General features: G+C 45.3%; 1 protein-coding gene across 1 annotated transcript in view; it reads right to left on the minus strand.

Annotated features, from left to right (window-relative positions):
• The window catches only part of ZCCHC2 (zinc finger CCHC-type containing 2), a 29427-nt gene extending 4003 nt beyond the window's left edge, over positions 1-25424 (minus strand). The window contains exons 1-12 of the mRNA XM_040264213.1: positions 25274-25424; positions 22710-22786; positions 20456-20527; positions 18809-18921; positions 16839-16933; positions 14209-14292; positions 12622-12679; positions 10497-10629; positions 9366-9430; positions 8886-8980; positions 4765-4893; positions 7-782 (exon numbers count right to left, since the gene is read on the minus strand). Of these exons, the coding sequence (XP_040120147.1) occupies positions 7-782; positions 4765-4893; positions 8886-8980; positions 9366-9430; positions 10497-10629; positions 12622-12679; positions 14209-14292; positions 16839-16933; positions 18809-18921; positions 20456-20527; positions 22710-22786; positions 25274-25361 (1785 nt within the window). The 5' untranslated portion in view covers positions 25362-25424. The remainder of the gene's footprint in view (positions 1-6; positions 783-4764; positions 4894-8885; positions 8981-9365; positions 9431-10496; positions 10630-12621; positions 12680-14208; positions 14293-16838; positions 16934-18808; positions 18922-20455; positions 20528-22709; positions 22787-25273) is intronic.
• Between the last annotated feature and the right edge of the window lie 827 nt (positions 25425-26251).

Genomic DNA, 26251 nt, shown 5'->3' on the forward strand with positions numbered 1-26251 from the left:
CGGGGCGCCCGACGGCGCGCTCGTGGCGGCCGGCCCGGGGAAGGCGGCGGGCGCGGCCGCGGGGACCACCACCTTCACGCCGGCGGGCGGGGCCGCGGCCGCCGCGCCGCCCTCCAGCTGAGGCACCATTGGAGAGAGTCCCGCCGCCGGCGAGGCGGCCTTCGGGACGGGGTCCGTGGCAGCGACGGGGGAGCCCGGGAAGGGCCCGGGGCCGGGGCCGTAGGTGGCGCTCGCGGAGCCCGCGCCCAGGCCCGCGGCGGGCGGCGGCGCCAGGTTCAGGGCGCAGCTCTCGGGGGGGCCCGGCGGCAGCTTCAGCCTCTGGATGGTGAGGTGCAGCGCGGGGCCGCCGCCGTGCGGGAGGAAGCCGGAGGGCAGCGGCAGCGGGGCCGCCAGCAGCTCCAGCGGCTTCTCCGAGTCCCCGGCGGACGCCGCCGGCCCGAGCGCGCCCAGGGGTGCGGCGTCCGTGGGCTCCCGGAGGGCGGAGAGCGCCACAGGGCCGGGGACCAGCATCCCGATCGTCTTGCCATCAGCAGACTTGGGCGGAGGCACCACGACGTCCGACTTCTGGGCACCATTGTGCATGACACAGTGTAGAGTTGGCATGAAAGAAATATGCTGATACTTGGCTGAGCTTAAGGGATCTTCCAAAAGGTTTGCGCTGTCGTTTCCTAAGGAAGCGATCTGAACAGGTGGCTTGACCGTGACCGTCTGGCCGACAGAACCGTAACTCGTAAACCTGGTTGTAGAGGGATTTCCAGAGTCCTCGGAATTGCTGTCCGTGTCTGAGGGAAACATGTAAACAGATGTTAACACAAGCATCCTCTCCCGTCCATCCTGCTAGAAATAAAATGTAAGTATACCTAAAAATATACCCTGACTTTTAAAACCAATAAATGTATCCCCCTCAGTTTCCTGACTACTGAGCTCAACTTCTTTTAATTTTTGGCTTTCTATGGACTTTATTTGAAAACTATGGAGATTCTGGAAAAGGCGAGACACTAAGGGAGGCCCTAAAAAGCCTGGTGGTTGCCAGGGGTGGAGGCCCGGGGGGAAAGATGAGGCAGCAGAGCAGAGGAATTTCCGGGCAGTGAGAACACTGTGTGAATCTGTATCCGCACACATCTGCCCAGAGCCACTGAGGCTCACCACCAGGAGCGCGCCCTTAGACACATCGCGTGTCAGAGGCAGTTTTGTGTCAAAGTCAGTGCATCCTTGGTAAACAAATGTGCCATTCTAGTCAGTGACGTTGATACCGTGTGAGAAGAGGGACTACACAGGAAACTTCTGTGTCTTTCTCTCAATTTCACTGTAAATCCAAAACCGCTCTAAAAATATATATCTTAAAAAAACCCTTGGACAGGTAAGAAACAAAAGGTCAATGGAGCCTGGATGAAGCCCAGTATAGACACGACCTTTATCACAAGGGAGCAGGCATCTTTCACCTTCAGTCAATTTCAGGCAATTCACTTGACTTATATGCTGTACTGCTTGCCAAGCACGAGGGCTTCACGTTTGTCTCATAAATTATACAGTTTAAAGGAGTTCAATCAAGACCAGATTTAATTTAAACATCTAGAGAGAGAGAAGGGAAGACAGTTTTCCTCGAGTGGAGTAGTCTTCCTTTTAAATGCTTCCGTGGGAGAAAGACCATGGAGAGCTACCGCTACAGTCATAAAGGAAACACTGCAACACCAGCAGCAGGGAAGACACAGAGCACAGCAGCTTCCCCTCAACCAACCAGCCACGCGGCAGATGCAGAGCTGCACCGCGTCGCCTCCTATTGCTGCGTCATTCTTACGTACTCTTATGCTTCTAAACAGAAATAAATCCAATATAGACTTCCCCTGGATTTCTTCGTTTTTGGTGTAAAGGGGGCAAAGTACAAGATTTAATTCACAGTTTAACTATCAAAGCCTTTGACTGTGTGGATCACAATAAACTGTGGAAAACTCTGAAAGAGATGGGAATGCCAGACCACCTGACCTGCCTCTTGAGAAATCTGTATGCAAGTCAGGAAGCAACAGTTAGAAATAGACACGGAACAACAGACTGGTTCCAAATAGGAAAAGGAGTACGTCAAGGCCGTATATTGTCATCCTGCTTACTTAACTTATATGCAGAGTACATCATGAGAAACGCTGGACTGGAAGAAGCACAAGCTGGAGAAAGATTGCCGGGAGAAATATCAATAACCTCAGATATGCAGATGACACCACCCTTATGGCAGAAAGTGAAGAGGAGCTAAAAAGCCTCTTGATGAAAGTGAAAGAGAATGAAAACGTTGCTTAAAGCTCATCATTCAGAAAACGAAGATCATGGCATCTGGTCCCATCACTTCATGGGAAATAGATGGGGAAACAGTGGAAACAGTGTCAGACCTTTATTTTTTGGGCTCCGAAATCACTGCAGATGGTGACTGCAGCCATGAAATTAAAAGACGCTTACTCCTTGGAAGGAAAGTTATGATCAACCTAGATAGCATACTCAAAAGCAGAGATATTACTTTGCCAACAAAGGTCCATCTAGTCAAGGCTATGGTTTTTCCAATAGTCATGTTTGGATATGAGAGCTGGACTGTGAAGAAAGCTGAGCGCCAAAGAATTTTGAACTGCAGTGCTGGAGAAGACTCTTGAGAGTCCCCTGGACTGCACGGAGATCCAACCAGTCCATTCTGAAGGAGATCAGCCCTGGGATTTCTTTGGAAGGAATGATGCTAAAGCTGAAACTCCAGTACTTTGGCCACCTCATGAGAAGAGCTGACTCATTGGAAAAGACTCTGTTGCTGGGAGGGATTGGGGCAGGAGGAGAAGGGGACAACAGGGGATGAGATGGCTGGATGGCATCATCGACTCAAGGGATGTGAGTTTGAGTGGACTCCGGGAGTTGGTGAAGGACAGGGAGGCCTGGCGTGCTGCGATTCATGGGGCTGCAGAGTTGGACACGACTGAGCGACTGAGCTGTCATAACCCCAAATCCTGCAGTACTATGTACGGAGACTATCCAGTTAAATGCAGCACCTTATTTAATATCTTTTTGCTCACAAATATAAGCAGAATTGCATTATGTACTTAAAATGCTTATATTTATTAAGGTAGTAACTAACTATATTCAGCTAAGAAGCTAAAACTTTTAGAAACAATTCTAAAAACAAATCATACTATACTTCCTGGAGAAAGGTTAAACAGAACCTGCTTCGTGACATAGAATGTAAACAACAATACTGCTAACTCAATAATAATTTTTATTAGAGAGAAGAGATTCAACTTATGAATAAATGGTTCTAGTATAAACTCCCCTTAATAACTGAGGAGTTCCTTGTTAAGCTCTGCAAAACAAAAAGTATCCATTAGTAACTTAAGGCATTATATCTGTATCTGTACCTTCACACAAGTAGGAGTTAAAAATAATATTTAAGTTCAAAAGAAGCTGTTAACATTTTTCAGATCATCAAATTTCTAAATGAACTAGGTTTTTTTAAATCACCTTAAGTCATAGCAAATGGCCCCATGATTTTAACTGATCTCAAATGGTTTTCTGAGCATTCATTAGAAGGACTCATCTAGCAATTTAGAGATAGGTTTTCCTTTTCTGAGATGACTTTGAAAAGTATAACGTCTTATTAACGAAACCCCATTATGACCACCACCACCAACAAAGCCACTTGCAATGCAGGAGACCCAAGTCCCGTCCCTGGGTGGGAAAGATCCCCTGGAGAAGGAAATGGCAACCCACTCCAGCATTCTTGCCTGGGAAATCCCATGGACAGAGATGCCTGGCGGCCTACAGTCCACGAGGCAGCAGAGTCAGACACGACTGAGTGACTAACAGCTTGAGTCTGCCACGGTAACAGCTGCGTGCCCACGGGGCATTTGTCACCATCTGTGGCAAATGTTTACCAATATGGCTGCCTGAGGCAGCATCACCAGTTGGGACTAACAAGAGTCTGACCAAAAACCTTCAAGAACCAAAGAATGAGATGTCCACAGGAAGCTCTGAAAACCTCAGATGTCTCCCTGGGAATCTAGAAGGCCACGCTCATACGCAGGGCTGTGGGCCCGTCCAGTGAAGACCTAAGGTGGCTCTCAGTTCTTACTTCTGGCTGACTCTGAGCTTTCATGTAAGGAGGATTTGAAGATACAGTACATACAGCAAACAAAATGGCAGATATAAATCCTACCTTATCATTAATTACAGTAAACTTAAATACATAAACAAGCCAGCCAAATGGCAGAGATGGGCAGAATGGCTTAAAAAAATCATAATCCAACTATAAGATGTCTTTAAGAGACATACTTTAGAATCAAAGATACAAACACGTTTGAAGTAAAAGGATGGAAAAAGAGGTATCCTGCAAACACCCAAGAGAGAGCTAAAGTGGCTACAGTATTATCATCGGATAAAACAGACTTTAAGACAAAATCTGCCATTAGAGACAAAGAAGGCTATTCATAACAATAAAGATGGTCAATCAGGAAGACACAAAAACTATGCGTCCCTCTAACAATATGCAATTTTCAATCCTTCTACACTGACTATATTTTGTTACAACTCTGTCTTCTTTCTCTTTAATATCACTTCCAGTGAAACAGGTTTAAAAAATCAACATTACTAGAAACTGCTAAGTCAATGGTCTTTAAGACACCTGTTATACTAATTAAATCTAAAGTCAATAATGACATTTTCAGTACCATAAAAATAGTTGTTTGACAGATTTTAGAGCACACATTTCCCTCTGCCTCCCCCACACCCTTCCTAAGAGCAAACCTCTGTCTTTTTCTTCTTCACTTTCAAAACTCTCTCTTCCATCATGTCGGGGGCTAGAAGGAGAGCTGTAACTCTCTGAAGATGTCTCTCCACACGTGTCATGTCCAGATCCAATGTCCAAACTCACATCTGAAAATTACATGATTTTTTAAAAAGTAGAATTGTTCAGTTAAATAAATTTCTGAGCTGAACCATCAGAAATTACAGTTGTAAATTTTTTTTCAGTTTTTCTATTATTATGTAATAAAAACTGGCCCTTGACCAAAGTAAAAATCCATTAATGAAACACAATTTTAACTGAAAATAATTGACAAATACATTCGTAAAACAAAGGCAGAGAAAATAGTCAATCTTATTGACTTTAAAAATCAGAATTAATGTTCTTTGTAGGGTCTGCCTAGTATTAATTACCACATCGAACCACTTCTTAAGTCAAACACTCCTCAGAGTATACTATAAAAATCTTTCTTAAGAAAAAAACAAAAAAAACCAACTCAAGAATACAACTGACTGCCGAAAATGCCTTTCAGTTAAAATTTCCATGCCTAAAATATCTGAAAAGATTAAATTGCTTCCCATGACGTAGACTGAGTAGCCCCTGAGCTCTAAGCAGAAATAAATGATGGACTGGGAAAAAAAAACACACCAGCAACAAACCACCTGGGGAGAGTGAGCGCACTACCATGCAGTGAGGCCTTCGATACTGCACAGGGTAAGCTTCAGAGTGTTTAAAAAAAAAGGAGGTGAGGCAGCTATTTCTCAGAAGGAAATAATTTATTGCATTATTTTCTTTACATTATATAGCTAGTAAATATTTTAATCACTCAAGTGTCATAGATTAATTTGCCATTTTCAAAGAAATACATACATAAATCTAAACCTATAGTGAACATAATTTCCTGTTTTTGACAACCCAGGTGCTTTAGAATTGTGTGGAGTCTTTGGAATTTTTATAATAAAAAAGAAATGTGATGCTCTGGACTCAGAAGGTGAGGAAGGTAAGGATCATTAACTATGCCAAAGGCTATTCCATAAACTGCCCTTTTAAACGGAAATATAAAACTCAACATTCAAAAAACTAAGATCATGGCATCTGGTCCATTACCTCACGGCAAATAGATGGGGAAACAATGAAAACTTTGACAGACTTATTTTCTTGGGCTCCAAAATCACTGCAGATGGTGACTGCAGCCACGAAATTAAAAGACGCTTGGTCCTTGGAAGAAAAACTATAACCAAACTACAGAGCATATTAAAAAGCAGAGACGTTATTTTGCCAACAAAGGTCCTTCTAGTCAAAACTATGGTTTTCCAGTAGTCATGTATGGATGTGAGAGCTGGACCATAAAGAAAGCTGAGCACCGAAGGATTGATGCTTTTGAACTGTGGTGTTGAAGACTCTTGAGAGTCTCTTGGACTGAAAGATCAAACCAGTCAATCCTAAAGGAAATCAGTCCTGAATATTCTTTGGAAGGACTGATGCTGAAGCTGAAGCTCTGATACTTTGGCCACCTGATGCAAAGGACTGATTCATTGGAAAAGACTCCGATGCTCAGAAATATTGAAGGCAATAGGAGAAGGGGAACGACAGGATGAGATGGCTGGATGGCATCACTGACTTGATGGACATGAGTTTGAGCAAGCTCCGGGAGCTGGTGATGGACAGGGGAGCCTGGCGGGCTGCAATCCGTGGGGTTGCAGACAGTCGAACACAACTGAGCAACTGAACTGAACTGAACTGATAAACTTTTTACTTATTGTTTTCCCTGATTCCACTTTTCCCCTCCTATTTGCCATGAAGTGATGGGACGGGGTGCCATGTTATTAAGACAACAAGGAGGAAAAAACTTACACTAGCCACTATTCTAATGATAAAAATCTAGTTATTAGTATTTATGGACCAAAAGAAGCTAGAAAGACTTAAGAACCACTTAGATGCATCAGACGGAAGACCCACAATGAGTTATTAAAGAAAGATGAAGGTCTTTAAATCATTATAATCTAAAATAAATTGAGAGGTCAACCCCAAATTTTCGGTGCTGCAATCAGCCAACAGAAAAATGGGGTGGAAGAAACATGGGCGATGCAACTGGATAAAGTTCTTCGCACTGTAAGTAAGGTAAGGCATACTTCTCTTTAGTAGAAAGATTAAAGCTTGAGATTTTAAAAGCAAAGATTGTGAAAACACAGATGATGAACAGCACTGACTGTTTCGGGGAGAAGACAACATACAGGGGGCGGAGGGATTTATTTTGTTCCCTTTTGTACCTTCAGAATTTTGAACTACATCAATGTATTTTACCAAAATAGAAGCTAAATTTTAAGTTACAAACACTTATCTCAAACTGAGTGATTTAAAAATCTGGACAATCCATGAATCCAGGGCCCAGTATTCTCAGCTTCAAAATAGCGTCTACATTTACTAAGTGTGCGTTTGTTCCGTTAAAAAACCTTAAGGGTGATTCCGCAGCATTTCAAAGGGATTGAAAAACAGAGGGTTTTATCTTTAACCTGTGCTCAACAAACATCTCAGCTATACCTGACAATAGTTTTACAAAGTATTTTTTTATTTATAGTTTTACTCTATTTGAAAATAAAGAAAGGAGTTAAGAGTCTGATCGATTATCAAAAGTTCTTAACCTAGAAAGTGTATCTTTTCTTCTAACTTATTATAAGAGGCAAGAGGAATTACATGACTGAACACCTTGGTACTTGATGCAAGCCAGATGCCTTTCATATGTTGTCACATTTAAGTCTTACAATGTGGTGAGGTGGATATTCTTCTTTTACAAATTTAAGAAACTTGGGGGGTGGTAAAGACACAAACCTACATCGGTCTGAGATCGAAGTCCACATGCATCTCTGAAACTATGAAGCTAAAGGGGAAGAAACTGTTACAACTTTTTGGATGTAGTTCCCACATCATATGAGACCAGAGTGATGTTACGAGGGTGGCGTCTACCTGACGGGAATCTTAACTCGAGATGATCTGATTTAGCATGTGGTTGAGAAGGCAGTGCAGAGAACGAACCAGGAGCAAACAGACAGGGAGTCCCGGCAGGAGCTGTTTCTAGTCCTCCACCGAGAACTCCTGTCTCCCTTGTTTCAGCAGAGCCCCCTTCTTTCAGCTGCCATCACCATGGGAATCTCAGACACTGCAGTGTTACAACACAAAAAGTTACTCCAATGAGTTGGCCCCCCAGGTTTCTCTGCTCTCCCTGCAGTCCCAGGGCCTCTCAAGAGTCTTCTCTAACACCACGGTGCTCAGCCTTCTCAAGGTCCTTCTTATGGTCCAGCTCTCACACCTATACATGACTCTGGGAAAACCACACCCTCGACTAGACTGACCTTTGTTGGCAAAGCGATGTCTCTGGTTTTTAATATGCTGTCTAGGTTTATCACAGCTTTTCTTCCAAGGAGCAAGTGTCTTTTAATTTCATGGCTGCAGTCACCATCTGCAGTTGATTTTGGAGCCCCAGAAAAGAAAACCTGTCACTGATTCCACTTTTCCCCCTGCTGTCTGCCATGATCTCAGGTTGTTGAATGCTGAGTCTCAAGCCAGCTTTTTCACTCCCCTCTTTCACGTTCATCTGGCTGCTCTTTAGTTCCTCTTCACTTTCTTCCCTAAGAGTGGTATCATCTGCATATCTGAGGTTGCTGATATTTCTCCCAGCTATCTTGACTTCAGCTTGTAATTCCCAAAAAGTTCCACAAAGGATGGTCATTAAAGCTTGAAAGAGTCAGTGAGATTTTTTAAGATGACTTTAACGCAAGAGTGCAGGCTTTTGTGGGGCTGGGTAGACCCCTCAGGTCTTGCGGCCTCTGCTCTGGAGCAGGGAGTGGCTGAAGAGGAGACCCCTGATGAGACCACTGCTGCCGGGGGAGGGGAAGGGGCCAGAGTGTCGCTGCGGCTGAGGTCGTCCTTTCACCTCAGAGGCCAGACCAAGCTTCCTGCGTTAAATACGTCTGAAGTATTCATGGAGTTAGTTCAGAAGTTACTACTCATATCAATGCAGGGAAAATGTGTGTGAGGCTTTGACCCAACAGTTCAACACCCACTCTAATAGGTACCCTGCTAAATAGATTTAGGTGATGCGTAATTCAAAGAAAAACTCCCTTACCTTTCACAGAACCACCGTGGGTGTGCGGAAGAGCAGAGATTCGAATACCATTTATTCTACTATTCAATCTATTGTCAGTTTTCTTAATTTTCTCCCTAAGCCAAAAGTATACATGTTACCAACATTTTTTTTTTAACAGTCCCTAGAGAACACAGTAAGTACAATACTAATAAAATTCCCCTCAATTTTTTCAATAATTAAAAAAAAAGTTTAGTAAGGTATATGTGAATGCAAGATCCACCCTTCAGTGTGCAGGACTGGAAACTGTCCCTCCAAACTCAGTATGATACACGACAGCAGCCTTATTTTATTATGTGCAGGTGTTGATTGTCTAGAACTAAAAAAAAGAAGTCCAGAGTAAAAATAAAAAGAAAACTAATAGAAAAATACTATTTATACTACATAAACTAAACAGGTCTACTATCAAATGTTGTCTTCTCTGACCAATTTCTATTACTGGAAACATTAAATTAAACCTACTTTTCTATTTGTGGCTTTCCTTTCTTCTTACTTATTGAAGATAAACTTCGTTTTTCAGTTGAATGCTACGGAAAAGAATAAAAAAGTAACTGGACCAAAGCACAGCCATACTCAAGGAGGCATCCTCTTATTCTGATACAAGACACTAAAAGGACACAATCCCAACTGTATGTTCTAACACATTTTTATTTTCAGTCTTTTTTGAAGTTACCTACTTGATCCACTAAAATTTGCATATTTTCTGACAAATACTTAATCATGAGAATCTGTATTTTCCTTGTATTAATAAAATGGGTGTGTTTGCTTTTTGTCACTAAAAAAACACAGTCAAGTAACTGGTATTTGCTACAGGTTTACCAGTCTTCTCGTCAAGTTCAGGCTGGTAAAACACACGACTGTGTCAACTCTAAGAGAAAAGGTGCAGGCACTGAAGTAGATGAAGAAACACGATAATCAGATGGACCTGAAAATCGGCTGTTAGTAAGCATGACTTTAATACAATTTCTCCAAGTATGTTTTAGTGCTTTAGTTAATAAAAACACATCCCAATAAAGGTCCACATCTGGACCTGAGTGTTGGCCAGCACTACAGATCCATTTTCTAGAGAAGGTGGCTCCCTCCAGAGTGGTCCCAGTGAGCACCGCCCCTGTATTCGCAGTGCCGTGGCGCCTAGACACACTGGGGAGCACGCGGCTCTCTGACTACACCAGCACCTGAAAAGCGGGTACTTCCTAATCGCGTTTGGGAGTGCAGGGAAACTGGCCTAACAACTCATGAGGGAATAGAGTCTTCAAAGTTCACATCTCCACAGCGAGACAGGAACCAAAATGTGAATAATTCTTTCAAAGCAAAAAACATGGCATAATGGTGTATCCCTAGTAAATCATTTCCGGCATCATCACAATAAAATGTATTAGCATTTCTGAGTAATAAAACTGACATAAAGACACGTCTTCAGGTCCCAGGGGAGCTTAGGTCATGTATTCCAGTTAACTTCGAAGGCTTTCACTGCAATGTCCCCTCACTTCTTCTTCCCAGATACACGAGTGGGCCTCACAGTGCTCAGGGACTCGACTCACGTGCAGCAGCACTGCCTGGTCAGCAGGGCAGAAGACAGAGCCACCCCCGTACCTGATCGACTGAGGCCACGCACTGCTCCTGGTGCTGAACGGTGGCACAGGCTGGCTTCCTCCAATCCATGACTCCATTCTGCTCAGCATACTGCACGGGGAGCCCGTCCACCGGGGAACAGCCTGCACCGACACTGCTAGCAAAAGAAAGAGTCCGTGCCAGCATGAGGCCCGTCCTCAAAAACCCCACCTACTCGGCATATAATGAGGAAGCGATGGCAACCCTTTCCTTCAGGACGCTTTTATAGAATGCCTTGCAATAGCTCTAAGGAAAAAAGTAAACTATGAAAATAAGCCAGTACATAGCATTCTCACCTATTTATTAATTAATACCTGTCTCTGAGGAGCTTGACAAAGGCACAGTCTATCTCTGGACTCATTCCACATGGCTCACAGCTGGGGTACTAACCCCAATCTTGAGAGAATCGCTACGGACTGTGTGTGTCTAAGGCAAGGGAAGGGACAGCATAATGTGACTGGAAATCAAGAGGAACAGGCCACAGAAACAGACTCAGAGAGAATCCAGAGAATTGCTGGACACGGACTCTAACAGTGCTCAACACTGGTCAAGAGCTACAGGATGACAGAGTTTGGGAAGAATACTGGAAAATAGAAAAAGGAATCAAATTTAAATTCTAGAACTGTAAAATAAATTAGGAATTCAATGGATGGAAACAGATGAAAAAACTCAGTGAAGAGGCAATCTGGTCATGAGAAAATAGACTGAGGCGTGGAGGGGGGAAAATGTGGCGGCAGCAGCAGCTTGAAAGAGCACACGGGATGTGGCAGAAAGCCTGGCCTGTGGGCGCCCAGGGCTGCAGAGGAGGGGCTCACTCAAAGAAAGCTGTAAGCTCACCACAGGGAACTGCTGGAAACCAGACAATGGGAAAATTCAAACACACAGGCCGGGTTTGGAGAAGCACCCTAACCTCCAGAGAGTAACAGGGTGGAGACGATGGCTACCTGCAGTCTTGAGCTCCCCCTAGAAGCAGAGTCTGGGTGACGTGGTTGACACGGCCAGGCATCTGGGAAGCAGGAACAAGGGAGGAGGGGGCAAGCCAGATGGGAGGAGGGGGAGCCAGTCTGGGAAGCAGGAGCAAGGGAGGAGGGGGCAAGCCAGATGGGAGGAGGGGGAGCCAGCCTGCGGGGCTGCCACTGGGGCCGCCAGGAGCTGCAAAGGCTCAAGCCCCCTGGGGTCCCCACAGCTACCTCCCCAGCGGCAGGAACCGGAGCCTCCCACCAGTGAGGGCAGAGCCCTGGGCGAAGGAACTTCCCGCTCTGAGCTGGCCAGTTCCAGGGCCACGCAGGCCCAGAGCACCCACACAGCCCCTGGGCCAAGAGGCGACAGGCTCACGGCGGGAGCCTAGAGAGGACCACACGGCTATGGGACAAGGTCGGAAGTCACACGGACGATTTTAGGTGCTTTGCGGCAGAAATCAAACCGGGCTGAGAGGAGATGAAGTGAGAGACCAAAGGCACAGGCATGGAGACAGTGACCCAGGAGCTCGGAGCGCTGATAGGAAGTAATTACCCGCCTGCAGTCCTGTGTCCCATCTGTGAAATGTCTTTCAAAAAGGAAGGCGAGAAGGACATTTCTTCTTGAGAAAAACAAAGTGAGCTCATTACTGGCAGACGATGGTAACAGGAAACTCTCAAGTGCTCTTCAGTTAGAAGGGTGCTCAGACACTGGAAGGAGTGAGGAGCTACTGGGTGGTAGTGTCTGAAGATGAGTTGGACAGGCTTTGTGAGGCTTGGAAGAGAATCAAGGTGCGTGACGGGTCCAGTCGTGAGCGAGGAGGCGGCAAGGGAGGTGACAGAGCTGCTGGGCCCTCACGGGGAAGCGGTGCAAGTGCAACCGCTGCCAGACCTGCAGGAGCTGTCGCGCACCAGAGACCCTCCAGGCGGCCGCTGCAAGGACCGAGAGACAGCGTCCGCACAGCTATCGCGGCTAACCCAAGAGCAGAGCAGAATGAAAAACACCCGAAAGCAAGGAGAGCAAGCTGAAGCTGGTACAAATAACAAGCAAGCAGGCAAATGGCAGAATGGCAACTGAATCTCAGAAAGCAAGCACAGCAGTGACTTACAAGCAGGCAGCGGCCTGCGTGGTTTAGGAAATAGATACCTACTGCACAAGGGGACTTTTGCCGGCATGTTTCTTGTGGATTACGGTGTGCTGTAACACATCTAGAGTGGAGGAAAAAAACAGTTTATTACACCACACCCTTCTGCAAAATCCAAACGGAGGCCACAGCTGATTTATGACCATAACAGTGTTGACGGACCACTTAGAGTGCTTCCAAGCATTTCTGCTTCCCACGGAAGCAGAAAATTCCTCACAGAAAATTCCTCAAAGAAACAATTTCCCAAAGACACAGTCAGTGACCGAACTTCCTTAAATATCCTCTCAAACATGTTCCACCTAATAGCACATCAAATTTGTCCAAAACTACAAAAGTTGACTATGAGCATTAAACTGCAAAACCACAACACTGAATTTCAGGCCTTTTTTTTTTTTTTTAATCATGAAAACAAATGAAGTGCCTCATATATTAAAAAAACACGCATTAATAAAGCCAACACCCATGCACCCACTTCCTGGATAGCTCTGTCTTTTCCTCTTTCGATTAAGAAAGGAAACATCCCAGAACAATTAAATGCCTCCCTCCATTGCATTCCCGTCCCTCCCCTACAGCGGTTAGCTGAGGTGCGCATTTTTAACTACCCATCTGTGTATTCAGAAACACAGTGGTGCCACTTTTGAATATACTCTAAATACCCTTTATTTTAACTGCCACCTAGTGGGAACGTGCCTCAGTCTATTCATGACTTTACCAACATCTGAAACGTTCGGGTCACACTCAGGGCTTTGCTGCTCCCCTACAGGCTGCGGGGCGGCCCAGTCCTGGCCCCCAGCCCATGGGCGACAGTGTTCACAGAAGCAGAAATGCCGCGGAGCAGTAGGAACCGCCTCCAGCTGTACGCCAGCGTCGAATTCTGTCCAAAACACCTGCACCCAGTTAAACTCCCATTGACAGTGGCTGAGAATTCCCCTTACTTCATATCCTTGATAATCCCCACACTTGAAAACAGTCTGCCAATCTGATGGGTATGAAATCATTTCTCATTGTTTTCATTTGCATTTTCTGGACTACTCAGGGGGCTGAACCATTCAAGGTTCTTCTGTGAATTGCCTATTTTTCCCTTTCCGTATGTTGTTGACCAGACTGATTTTCTCAGTGATTTTTTAGAAGACTGTATAGTCTGGTTGTAGTCTTCACCTGTAAATACCCTGCAAATGTCTTCGGTGTGGCTTTCTGTCACATGTTGAGCTTTAACTGAGAACAGAAAGATCTCCCCTATGGCCATGCTGCTCTGTCTTGTCCAGAAAGCCTTCTTGTCCCAGAGTACTAACCTTTAAAAACTCAAGTTCTATATTTTACATTAAGTTTATATATGTTACATATAATGTGCTATTCACTTGAAATGTTCTGTGCACAACAGAAGTAGGGATCTAACTCTATAGTTTTTCCTGACTGGAAAGCCAGCCGGCACCACTGGTCACACACACTTTGCCCCTGCTCTGAAGTGCCACCTTTCACACACCGAGTGCCCGCACTCCGTCCCTCGGTTCCTGGGTCTGCGCTGATGGCCTGTCACCTACCCCTTGCAACAACACTGTGCAGAATGGCTCATCCCAGGCAATCAACGTTTACCTTCTTCTTGGCTCGACGCTTCCGAGCTGTCTTCTTTCGAGTGCTCTAATATCTTAGAGGTCTTCAGAGAGGACTGTAAGTTATCTGCAGGAAGTATTAAATATCATTAATTTTTAGGGAAATTATCATAGTGAGATAAACCAGTGTAATGATTACTTTTTTCCCACAGAGGCTGAGAGTTGGAGTTAGTGGTACAGAGCACGTCTCCAGTAGTTGGGACCTTGAAGAATGCAAGGGGACCTGGCACAGAGCCTCGGGCTGGGAGTGGGGGGCCTGAGCCACGCAGCCAGCTCTCCCCACAGAAGCTGCAGGACTGGAGCCACTGGGTGAGCCTTCCTGCCCGCGTGCCCGGCGCACAATGAGGAGATGGGCCAGGCCGGCACTTCTAAGCCTCTGTGCTGCGTGCGCCTCGTGCCCCTTTCAGGGACGACAGGACAGTGCGGCGACCATCAGGCACACGGCATGACCCGCTCCTGCTCCTCCTCCAGAAGCGTGCTCAGCGCTCGCGGGCCAGCCCGGGCCCTCGGAACACGCCGTGTGAGCCGGATCGCTTCTCTGTTACAGACAGACCAGTGGGCTTGCAGAGGTTACCATTTTAAGTCATTCGGGTGTCTGACATCTGTTTTCTCGGAGGTCAGAATGTGGAATACTGCTATTTCAGAAGTATTATTGCAGGAGGAGTATGGAACTGTCGTTTCTTAGAAGTGTGTGTGTTAGTCACTCAGTTATGTCCGACTCTGTACAACCCCACAGACTGTAGCCCACCAGGCTCCTCCGTCCATGAAATCCTCCAGGCAAGGATCCTAGAGTCGCTGTCACTTCCTTCTCCAGAGGGTCTTCCCAACCCAGGGATCGAACCTAGGTCTCCTGCACTGCAGGCGGACGCTTTACCGTCTGAGCTGCTAGAGAAGCCCTTTCTTAAAGGAGGGGCTGCAAAATGAACTTTGCCAACAATATGTTCTTTGGTGAAATAACTTGAGATTTTGCACAATTTCAAAACATGTCCTTTAATACACTATCTTGATTTCACACAGTTTGAGATCTTAAAAATCTACCCAGCCTCTTTAGCACTGCTCATGTACTTTATAAACTGCCAAACTCTCCAGACTAGTCTTCTCTTATTTATGTGTGTACTACTCACTTGAGCACATTTTCCTAGGCAGCCTTGCTAAAATATGAATTAAAAGCTTAACTTCAGGCTTGAATGCTTCTTTAGAATTAAATAGATGCTATTTATAGATAGATATTCATTCAAAAAAATCACACTTGGTTCAAGAAGAAAGCACTGACTATTTTGATGTTACTGGCAAAATATTTGTTAGAAAAGGCAGCTGAGATAGATGTGTACAAAACCAAATGCAAAGCAGACTGTGATGAATGCTGAAACGTGCAGGCGAAACCAGACCACAGGAACACACAAGGAGGCTGGGAAATACCCTTGTGAGGTGGTTATTTCAGTTGGGTCCCCCAAAACAGGTGATCTTAACAGACTGTGACAAAAGGGTGCAAAAGAGCAAGACCCTGGAATAGGAAATGGCCAGGTGTACCGAGTGGCTGCCAACCCTTTAAGCTGGGGAGAGGAGGCTCAAGGATGCTCATGACAGGGCCTGAGCCTCACAGCAGGTGTTTAATGTTCTGAATAGAGGGTGGATGGAAGCTCCAATACTTTAGCCACCTGATGCAAAGAGCTGACTCATGGAAAAGACTCTGATGCTGGGAAAGAGTGAAGGCAAAAGGAGAAGGGGGCAACAGAGGATGAGATGGTTATATAGCACCACTGACTCAATGGACATGAATTTGAGCAAACTCCAGGAGACAGTGAAAGACAGGGGAGCCTAGCGTGCTGCAGTCCATGGGGTCACAGAGTTGGACACAACTTAATGACTGAACGCCAACAAGAGGATTAACACACTGATCCTCAAGATAATCCTGGGGCAGGTTACAATGGAGTGAGAAACTAGAATCGGAGAGAAGTGCAGCTTTGCAGAGTCTGTGCATGAAAAAAAGGCCTGGCAATGGGACTGGTGAGAAGGGTAAGAAGGAAGATGTCCTCTGTCTGGTGTGGCTTGGTCCTTAAATGACTGGACATGAAGGGGAAATGTGAAGAGGGTAAGGCCAGAGCTTCCAGCCTGGGAGGCTGGGGAGGTCCTTATGGGAATAGGGGTAGAGGTCAGAGGTTATCCATCATCCAGGCTGCACTAGAGTGTCTTGGCAACCTGTGAGTCAGGTCTATTAAGGGGCCCGAGGATCCAGAAGGCCCACGAGTTTAAGATACTTGGCCCCTGTTTTGTGATGTTATGCTTTTTTCTTTTAAAATTTTCATTACAGTACCGCTGATTTAGCTGTTAGTTTTTGCTGTACAGCAAAGTGAATCAGTTATACATATACATATATCCACTCTTTTATAGATTTTTTTCACATACGGGTCATTACTGGTTTGTGACATTAGCTTTTATAAGTTACTTTCTTTAAAACTGCAGTGAAAATTCACTAAAAACTACCAATGTTTCTAATTTGTATGCTACTTGACCTTAACTAAAATGGCAATCCCATATACAGGATGGCATGGTAAAGCAAGAAATCCAGGCCAGAAAAATGTCAGATTTCTGCGAAGGAGCAGAGACACTTACTGAGGCTGTGCAGAGGGTCAGAGGATATGGACTGAAAAAAGCTGTGCACTTTCTGACTCTGTAGAAAAGCTTGTGATGAAGTTGAAAATAGCTGCCTGCATATAAAAAGAAAAGAGATTGGTTAATTTCATGCAATAAACCCACAAGATAGGTGAGATGGTAAACAAACCACCTGGCAGTTTAATTCAGGTACAAAAGACTGTTTTCCTAAGGAAGAGAATATTTGTTTGCTAATGTATTTCCCATAGGAGGAAATGAATAAAAGACTTATTTACAAGAATCTAATAAAAAGGCTTATTTTCAACTTTATATAATCTAGTGATAAGGTTTCAATTCTGACCCAACACGTATTATTAAGTCACCTTTCTGCTCAGAAAAACAACTGCAGGTTCTTTACCTTCTTCACGGGTGTTACTTTTCACCACTTGGCGGCACCATGAAGGAACCGTCTCACTCCCCGAAAATACAGACACTGGGAAGTTTGGAGCGGGGGAGTTCTGGAAGCTACCAGACCCCGCCAGGTCGGTCACAAGCACTGCTGCAGACTAAGGCGCGCATGGCTGATGGGTCGCCTCGGTATGCACCACCATGGGTCTAAGCCGCTCTCTTTAAAAACAGCTTTCCTCCTGTTGTATTAATGTCATTAGGGGATTCCAAGTGGAGGTCTTCCCTACAAAAGGGGAAGAGTTACAGCACAGTCTGATGGAAAGTTTACTTGGAATGTGAACATCAGCTCAATCACTTACAAGCTGAGTCACCCTAAACAAGGCATGTGGCCTTTTGGCTCCAATTTCCTCTCAGGAAATATCAACATTCTTCAAGGTTATGATACTCAAATAGTACACACATATTAAACTCTCACCCTGCTCAACATACAAATCCCTTTTCACTGCTTTTGAATACTTTAAGTGCTCATTCAAAAATTTAGTTCTTATTGTCTCCCCAAGGTTTCAGACCTACAATTCCGATTAGTTACAAAATCATTAAATACCAAACCAAGAGCTGACCCTTATGGACCGAAGCTTCCTCGTGCATTAGACAAAACCGCTTCTTGGAACTCAAAATGTGGAGGTAAACACAACAGGAAGACAAAGGGGGAAATGGAGAGAGGGACGAGAAACAGATGCAAAGTATGGAGCTCATCTAAATTTCGGGTCTGAACACACTACCAAAGGCTGGGGACTAAAATCCAAAGGCTATTTATCCAGTTATGTTTACAAACCAACTAATTGGTCATATCGAGTACAAGGCAGGGGCTTGTAATCAGCACGCAGGCTCGTCAGATTCACTGCTGCAGGGCCACGAGTGAGCAACTACACCCAAACAGGACACAAAGTGGCCATTACCTGCTCGCGAAATTAAGAAAGAACAAGCCTGCACTGTGACAGGACAGATGTCGTCCAACCCCAAATGCATGTCCCCTACCATACCTTCATCTTCCTCATCCACAGTGCAGGCGGAAGGGAACGCAGACCCCAGGCCCTGTACTGGCCCCGTCGCCACCTCACCTACACACTCATTTCCTCCCTCTGTACACACTTTCCCCCCTCACTTACACACTCACTTCCTCCCTCTTTCGTCTTCCTCCTCCTTTACAACTGCTGCCTTTCTCAACGGCATGAATGACAGCAACACTACCCTAAAGCCCACAAACTGGGAACCAGCGTCCCGAACCCGACTTATGGTGCTGAGACCACAGCCTAGCCACACAGAACAATCAAGGGTGTTTCTAAAGGGAAGTATAAGAAAAAATCACTTCTTTAGTATAACTTTTGCAGAGATGTCGCCCCCGTCCTCAGCCCCGGCCGGCCACGAGCAGCCTGAGGCTCACTGGGTGTGCGCAGGCCTCACCTCGGGAGCGCCCCTCAGACCTCGCCCCGGGAGTGCCCCTCAGACCTCGCCCCAGGAGCGCGAGGTGCCCAGACCTCGCCCGGGAGCACGCCTCAGGAGCGTGCGGCTGCAGACCTCACCTCAGCACGGGCTCCAGGTCGGGGTGCCGCCGCTCCTCCCTCTTCAGCGAGCCCTGATTCAGGGCTCGGAGGATGGTCTTGTCAAAAGTCTCCGAAGACAGCTCCTTGGGAAGCTAGGAAACAAAAACCGGCCAGCGTCACGTCTCTCACTCACTGGCAAATACGTCACAAACCAGGGGCATAAAAGGGAGGTAAGTGCCTCCTGCTCAGACATCACCCCAAAGCCATTCCTTTTCTAAATCTTCCAGATACAGGGCCACAGCCTGGAGCAGCCGCCGAGCAGGGCGGGGTCCCCGGGGCGTCCCTGCGCGGGGTGGAGGGTCCCGCAGCGCTCACCCCACTTCCCTCCCGCTCCCGGACACCCACAGCGCGGCATTTCAGTTAAACGGAGCATTTCCCAGAGCTCGAACAGCCTTCTGCCAAGTGCGGCCTGCCTTGGCAGTTACCACCTCTGTGCCTCCTGCTTCACAGGTGACCCTCAGGCCACCTCAGACTGGCAACGCTACACTCCCACTGAAGAGCTAAGCGGGAACGACGGGGCAAAACCCCAAGTTTTATGCAAACAGTCCCCACCTCTGGAGCCCCAGCTCAGCCCTGGCCGAGCTCAGCACGCTAGAAGCTCTTCTTCACTGAGGCCTGATGGATAACCATCTACAAAACCTCGCAACAATTTAGTTTTTGTAACTCTTCTCATGACTTCGTTCATTCATGCAGTCAACACACAGTTCAAACTCCGACTGTGTCCTAAGCCCTGCGCCCGGCGCTGTGGGCACAGCACCGAGGACCCCTGCGCCTGGCCTCCATGGAGCTGCCTTCCTGGGGCTGAGGAGCGGCCGCCGGGCAGCAGGGGGGGCGGCCGCCGGACCGGGACAGGGGCTGGAAGGCCCGGCCTCCGCTCGCACGTTTCAGCAAACTCTGAGTGCTGCCCACCAGCCTCCGCAAAAGTGAGAGCGTGTTAGGGAGCACAGGTTGTGAAGGGGACAGGTTTTACTCTATAATTTTGCAGATGATTTTAAAAGGAAGGTAAACAGGAAAAAAAAGACATATGCTAAACTTGAAAGGAGATTTTATAATAGGAAATTAGTTCCTAGAAGTATACTATGTTGCCACTTATTTCGTATAACTTGATAAGGCACTGGTCTTTCAGAAAAAACACTATATTCAAATGTTGGCTAAACAGGGGGTCATTAATTACTGTGATTCTGAAGGATAAGTTATCTATTTTGGACTATTATATATATATATATTTTTTTTAAATCTAAGCTTTCGAGAAGTTGTATGACTAAAAACTGAAATCTGTCAAGAAAAAGAACAGTCAAAGCTTAGGAAACCCAGAGGAGAGACCTTACTGGGTGCTGGGCACATCGCCACCAACAACATACATCTCAGCAAGAAGCTGGGAATAATAAGGTTCCTTTTTTTTTTTTTTTAATGTGGAAAGCCTTCAATTCCTTATATTAGCAATACAACATAAGAAAGTCTATGCTTAGAATAATATGACATTTTCTACAGCTAATGTTCATGAAGAGTTGTAAATCAACCTCTACATACATGTTTTAATATTCCTGGTGCTTACTTTGGTGCTAAAGTTTTTGGACTCTGTGTATGATATCAAAATCATTTTAACAATAAAATCTGTATTTTTACCTTCAGTAGAAATTCCTGTAGTTCTTGGTGGGTTTTTGTCACTGTTGTGACTGAAAGATCAGACCAGTTTACCTGATTTAAAAGGAGAAAAAACAACAAGCATACTGTACAGTTATTCCTCAGGCAAGAACTGGCTGGAAAAAGCCACGTGTAAAACAGATGACCTTCCTTAACCTTTACCAATATCAACAAATTAGAAATATAAAGTTAATCTGTTATCATAATTTGTTCAAAATTGTTAAAATTAACTGTATATTGACATGTAACTTAAAAATTTGTTTCAAATTGCATGGTTTTCAAAACAAGCTGTCTTCTATAAATGTGACTACATTTCAGTAATTTTTCAGAAAGGGAAATGTCTTACATTCCTCTTGGAGAAGTTGCAGGACTCTAAAATGACACTTGGAGAGTGTAGATATAAGCCCCAAGAAAAAGAAAATTCTGTCTCCTGAGACCTACTAAGCGCACATTCTTAAGAGAAGTACCAGGTTCCGTGCCCCTCCTTGGTAGCGCTGTATTGTGCTTTTATGGGAATTTATAGTTTAGGAAAAGATTTCATCATCCTTATCTTAATGCTTTAAAGTCCTATTAAGGTGGATGAGGCAGATATGACTCCTTCCATTTGCAGACGGAGAAACTAAAACTCAAAAAGGCTAACTGATAGATTCAAACTCTAAGCAAGCAGAAGAGCCAGAATTAAAATCGATTACTCACCTACTTCTTGGATACTTTTAATTCAGTGGACTCAATGGTGGCCCACTAATAATTTCTGCTTTACAATTATCTGAGCTGAGTAAATACTTGAACTATGTAACACATAAGCCTTAGCAACTACTCATGCCACAATTAACCAAATACTTAACAATACCTTCAAAATTTTACCCAGCAACCCTCAAACAAATATCCTTATTAACGGGGTATGACTTTTAAATGACTTCTAATTATTCAAATGGTCGTTGAGCAGCTCCTGGTGTCAGACACTACTCTTATGAAAGGACACGGAGAGGACAAGACCGTGAGGTCTCTGTGGACAGAGCCCAGTGCAGGAGTCAGACCAGAGCCCGTGAGCAGAGAGAGCCCGTCAGTGACCAGGGCTGCACAGACAGCGCGCTGGGCACGGAGCAGGGGCTGCGAGCAGCAGGTGAGACAGGCGCCAAGAATGACCCGGGCGGGGGCTCAACCCGGGGGCGACAGACGGTGCAGAGCCAGGGAACACGAAGGCCTTAAGGAAGGAATGAGCTAAGAGCTCCAGCAACGCAAGGAGAGCTGGGCTAGCTGAGTGACGAGCACAGAACGGCTGGCGTCAAATGCCACAGAATGTAGATGAGATGACTTAAAATTTGAAAACTGAGGACACTTCTAGAGAAGGCAGAAGCTAGTCCCAAAACTTATTCAACAAAACTAGGCAAGTCAGACACGGTGAGATGCAGAGGATGATTCCTGCTCTCTCGGAGATGACACCTTTCTGGAAAGAAATACCATGTAACCCAAGTACAAGAGCCTGGGAAAGGGATGATGGCGGCACACCCGGGATGAAGGGAAAGACCTCCTGCTGGAGGACCAGAAGTGACTTCGTGAGGCAGAACCGCCGACATCTGGCGGGCAGCTCCTCCAGAAGGAAGCGAGGGGCGGGCGCACAGAGACGCCTCCGCCTGCAGCTCCAGCGCGGGGGGCCCGCCTGAAGAGCAGGGCTAGCAGGTGGGGCCCGGCAGGGAGGAGGGAGGTGTGGTCGAGGGTCCACAGCACAGGCCACAGGCCGAGAGGAGCCGCGGGGACCGACCGCGCTGGGCTCTGCGCTCAGTCAGACACCCTGTGTCGGACAGAAGGGCAGCAGAGCAACCAGAGACCAGAGCAGGCAACGAGGGCCAGGAAACAGCAGCCTCAGAGGAAGAGGAGGAGAGACACCAGGGAAGACCGCCATGGAGGGTGACGCCTGTCACCGCACATTCAAAACACTGCTGAATGTTTACTTTCACTTGCTAAAGGTTTGTTTATGCCTTAAATCTAAGGCTCTTATTTCTTTTTAATCAAACTGTCAGAGCAATCTTAACGTGATACATCTTTTAATCTGGGCAAACCATGCAGTATATACCAGAAACAGCACATCACCTTAATTAAGACAAACACAGATATGTGCACAGCTTTTCTTAAGTTAGCAAACCTGCCATTTAGTTTTTCCAAAGATCAATTTTCATTCCTTCCAAAAGACCATTGAACACAGTGTGAGGCTCTTTCTTGGGTGAGAGTAGCTTACTTTGAAGGTGTACTCCCAATATCTGTCAGCCCTTTTTCTCTGGACTCCTTTCAACATTATCTTCTCAATGTGTACAGCTGAAAGAAAGAAAACATGCTGACTTGTTCTACAGAGACTAGATACACATTTCAGTCATTCAACCTGACACAGCCGAACAGTTAAGCTATTATCTTCATCTTTACTACTGGCCTTAATCATGGAATAAAACCAAAAAACCCAGAAGCACAGCAATGTGCTGTCCGTCAATCAAGTAATTTCTTTCTACATCTATGAGTATGCGGAGTGCCTAAAGTCGTTCCAAGCACTCTGCTAAGCACCAAAGATAAATAATGAGAGGTGCCTGCAGTGGAGATCGCTTTTCTAGAGGAACCTTCAAAGCTGCTGAGTCACATCACCACAGATACAGCACTCTAGAGTCTTTCAGTTTTTTAGGCAGATTAGGTACAAACTGGAAAAAATTCTTAAATGAGGTGGGGAACTCTTCAAAAGTAATAGGAAAGTGATAAAGACTTCTTTCCAATTCAGAATTTAAAAACTGTTCCCCTCAAGTGTGACCCTTAATATCATACAGTGGTAACACAAACTTACATTATAATGAATTACGATGGTTCACTACAGTAAAACTTCTCACAATTTATTATACAATAGTGGTCATAAATTACACTGGTGGCTTAAGAACAATAAGATGATCAGCTCACTCATGAAGTAAGTCAAAGTGCAAATCCCCAAAGTCCTCATTTCATACATCCTTCAATAGAAGTTACCACCTTAGCAAGTAAATCTCTTTACAAAGGGAAAAGAGCCAGTCTACTAAGCATAATATAAGGACTTAAGGAAAAAAAAATTTGTTGCTCAGGGTGTAAGTTGAAGAAATCGTAATGAAGATGATAAAGGTCACAGGGAAGAAGTTAGGAAAGTGACTCAACAGAAGGTCACCGCTTGAGTCACAGGGGATAGGAGATGGAAAAGAAAAGGGAAGGACTCACTTTGCCTTAAAGGAAGAAGTTAAAACAGGTGAAGTAGAATATACAAAGGAACAAAAGTGTGCAGGAAGAAGTAAGATTGCTATAGATCACAGAAGGTGGGCACTGAGAAAGCAAGAATCATAAGATTACAGAAATCTGCTGGTAAACAGACATTAGGAGACACCATTACCAGAATTTTGTGTTAACTTTCCAAATGTCTAGTGTTTGGTGGCCTGCTTCTGGGCCAGTTTCCCTTGGTGGATGAGAACGTTGAGGATGGAGACGAAACAACCGCAGACGCTGGGTGGGGTGAGAAGCCTGCAGTGGCTCAGAACTGCTGCGTATGACGAAGGCTGGAGGAGGGGAGGGGCCTGCTGTTTCCAAAAGCTGCTCTATTCAATTATGTGAAGGATGGTGCTATTAAATAAAAACGATCTGAACTAATCAATGTTCCAAAACATGAAGCAGCTCTACTTCTGAAAGCAGGCTGAGAGAGGGGGCCGCAGGGCGGTGTGGCACAGGAGCGTGGCTGCGGCTTCGGCTCCATTTCACTTCTACCTGCTGTGATCTATCAGAATCGAGGTGAGGGAGACAGAGGGCATGAGGTGAGGGGTGGCTGATAATGGGAGGCCCTGCAACTCTCAAATTAAAGAACTGCAGAGCATGGACTATGGACATTTGTTTAAAAGTTGAAGATATAGGAAAAACTATCTGTAAGTACCACCTTACAGTTAATTATTATCATTTTGATGTAGTCTTTTTATTTTTTATTTTTAACTATCTTAAAGGGAAAAAAAAAATACCACAAGGGACCTTCACTGTAAACCCAAACTCTGCTTCACGGAGCCTGGCTGAAGCAGACCAGGCAGGATTCCAGATTACTGTTCCAAGATTCAGTAATCTTGAACAGAAGCAGTTAATTATGTAAACGTTTTCTAACCCTTAAACATTCACATCTATTTTTCCTCTGTGAAGAAAAATGTATTACATGAAAAGGATTATTATTGCAACGAAATGGAAACAATGACATCCATTCAAAGCTGTTAGGTGAGTGTTATAACTGTGACGCTCACCGCGTATCTTCCACCCTCCCCAGATTTTCCCTCAGCAGGTGAACAGACCCCCAGAGGTGCAGGGAAGAGAACACGTGAACCTGTTTCTCTTCGGTTGGCCTTTCACTCCCCACCCAGGCCTCCTGAAAACTGCGTCACTGCAGGAAGCAGGCGCTTCTAAGAAACCTCTTCTCTCTTACAGTGCACGTCAGTAAAATTAACTTCTTCAGCAGACCTTGAGCACATTCTACAGCTAAAGCACTGTACTAATACTTTGGGGGGAGGTTAAAGTCTTTGCCCTCCAGAAGTATGCGGCTGGGTTTAAGAAAGGCAGAACCGAACAAGCATGGGCTGGGATGGGCCAGGGGCTTGGAGCTGGAGCCCAGACGCAGACTCAAGGAAGCGAGAGGACCAGTATTTGAGTCAAACCCAGGACCCACAGAGCTCTGTACTCCACAAAGGGGCAGGGGGGCGAGTCAGTCAGGGTCAGTAGCGCTCTGCAGTCTTGTGTACAGAGGGCTTAAAGTTTAGGAAAAATACAACATACCTTCTCGCTGGGTTCTGTGAGGTGTCACAGTAAGTCCATCATGAGGTATTGGGGCTTGTTCTATTAAACTGGCCTCGTTACTTTGCATATAATCAGCATGAGAAGAGTCACTCTAGGAGAGAGGGGGCACAAGTCAATCTGCATCTGAGACTAAGAACAGAGAAAGCCACAAACATGAGCGGACCAAAGCGGTGCTTTCAACAGCGCTGATTTCAACAGCACTTTAGAAACGCAACAGGTGAGTACACATTAAGAGCAGAAAGGCACAGCGCCAGAGCAGGAAAGAGACAGCCATATTTATCTTTATTTAACGGCAATCTTCTATCAATTATTTAACTGTCCCAGTTTGGGGGGTACACACAGCAGACTGTTATTCACAATCGCCAGTGATGTCAATTCCTTACCCAAGTGAACCCTGATCACATATAAAAAGACGGCACCCTTTATGCTATTCCCCAGATGTAAGGGCATCTGCATTTTTTATGTTTTTATGCAATTTTTTAATTCACTACTTGGTCTTGGTGATAGTCTAACAAGATGCTTTGTTAGGAAAAAAAATTTTAAGGCTATCATCAATACACAAGTCTAAGCAAGAATGTGTGTGGACGAGTTTACTATTAATGCTAAACCATCTAATATCAACTAGGTGCTCTACCATTAGTGAACTAGAGTAAGTTTTATCCCCTGAAATGCTACTTGGGAGTCATGAAGAGCTTGCCAATCTTATACATGGCTCTCAGAATTCAAACACCATCATGGATTGGGTTGGCCAAAAAGTTCAATTTTTCTGTTTAGATGTTATGGAAGAATATGAACAAACCTTTTGATCAACCCAATATACTGTTACTCTAACCCACCGGGTATGCCAAAAATTAAAATAGCTTTATAATGGATCTATATCAGAATTCATACCTTATCCTCCCCGACTTCAGGTTCAGAATCTCAAAACACTATTCAGACCATAATTATCTGTTACAG

The sequence above is a fragment of the Oryx dammah genome, unplaced genomic scaffold (genome assembly GCF_014754425.2).
Source record: "Oryx dammah isolate SB20612 unplaced genomic scaffold, SCBI_Odam_1.1 HiC_scaffold_22, whole genome shotgun sequence".
Taxonomy (NCBI): Eukaryota; Metazoa; Chordata; class Mammalia; order Artiodactyla; family Bovidae; genus Oryx; species Oryx dammah.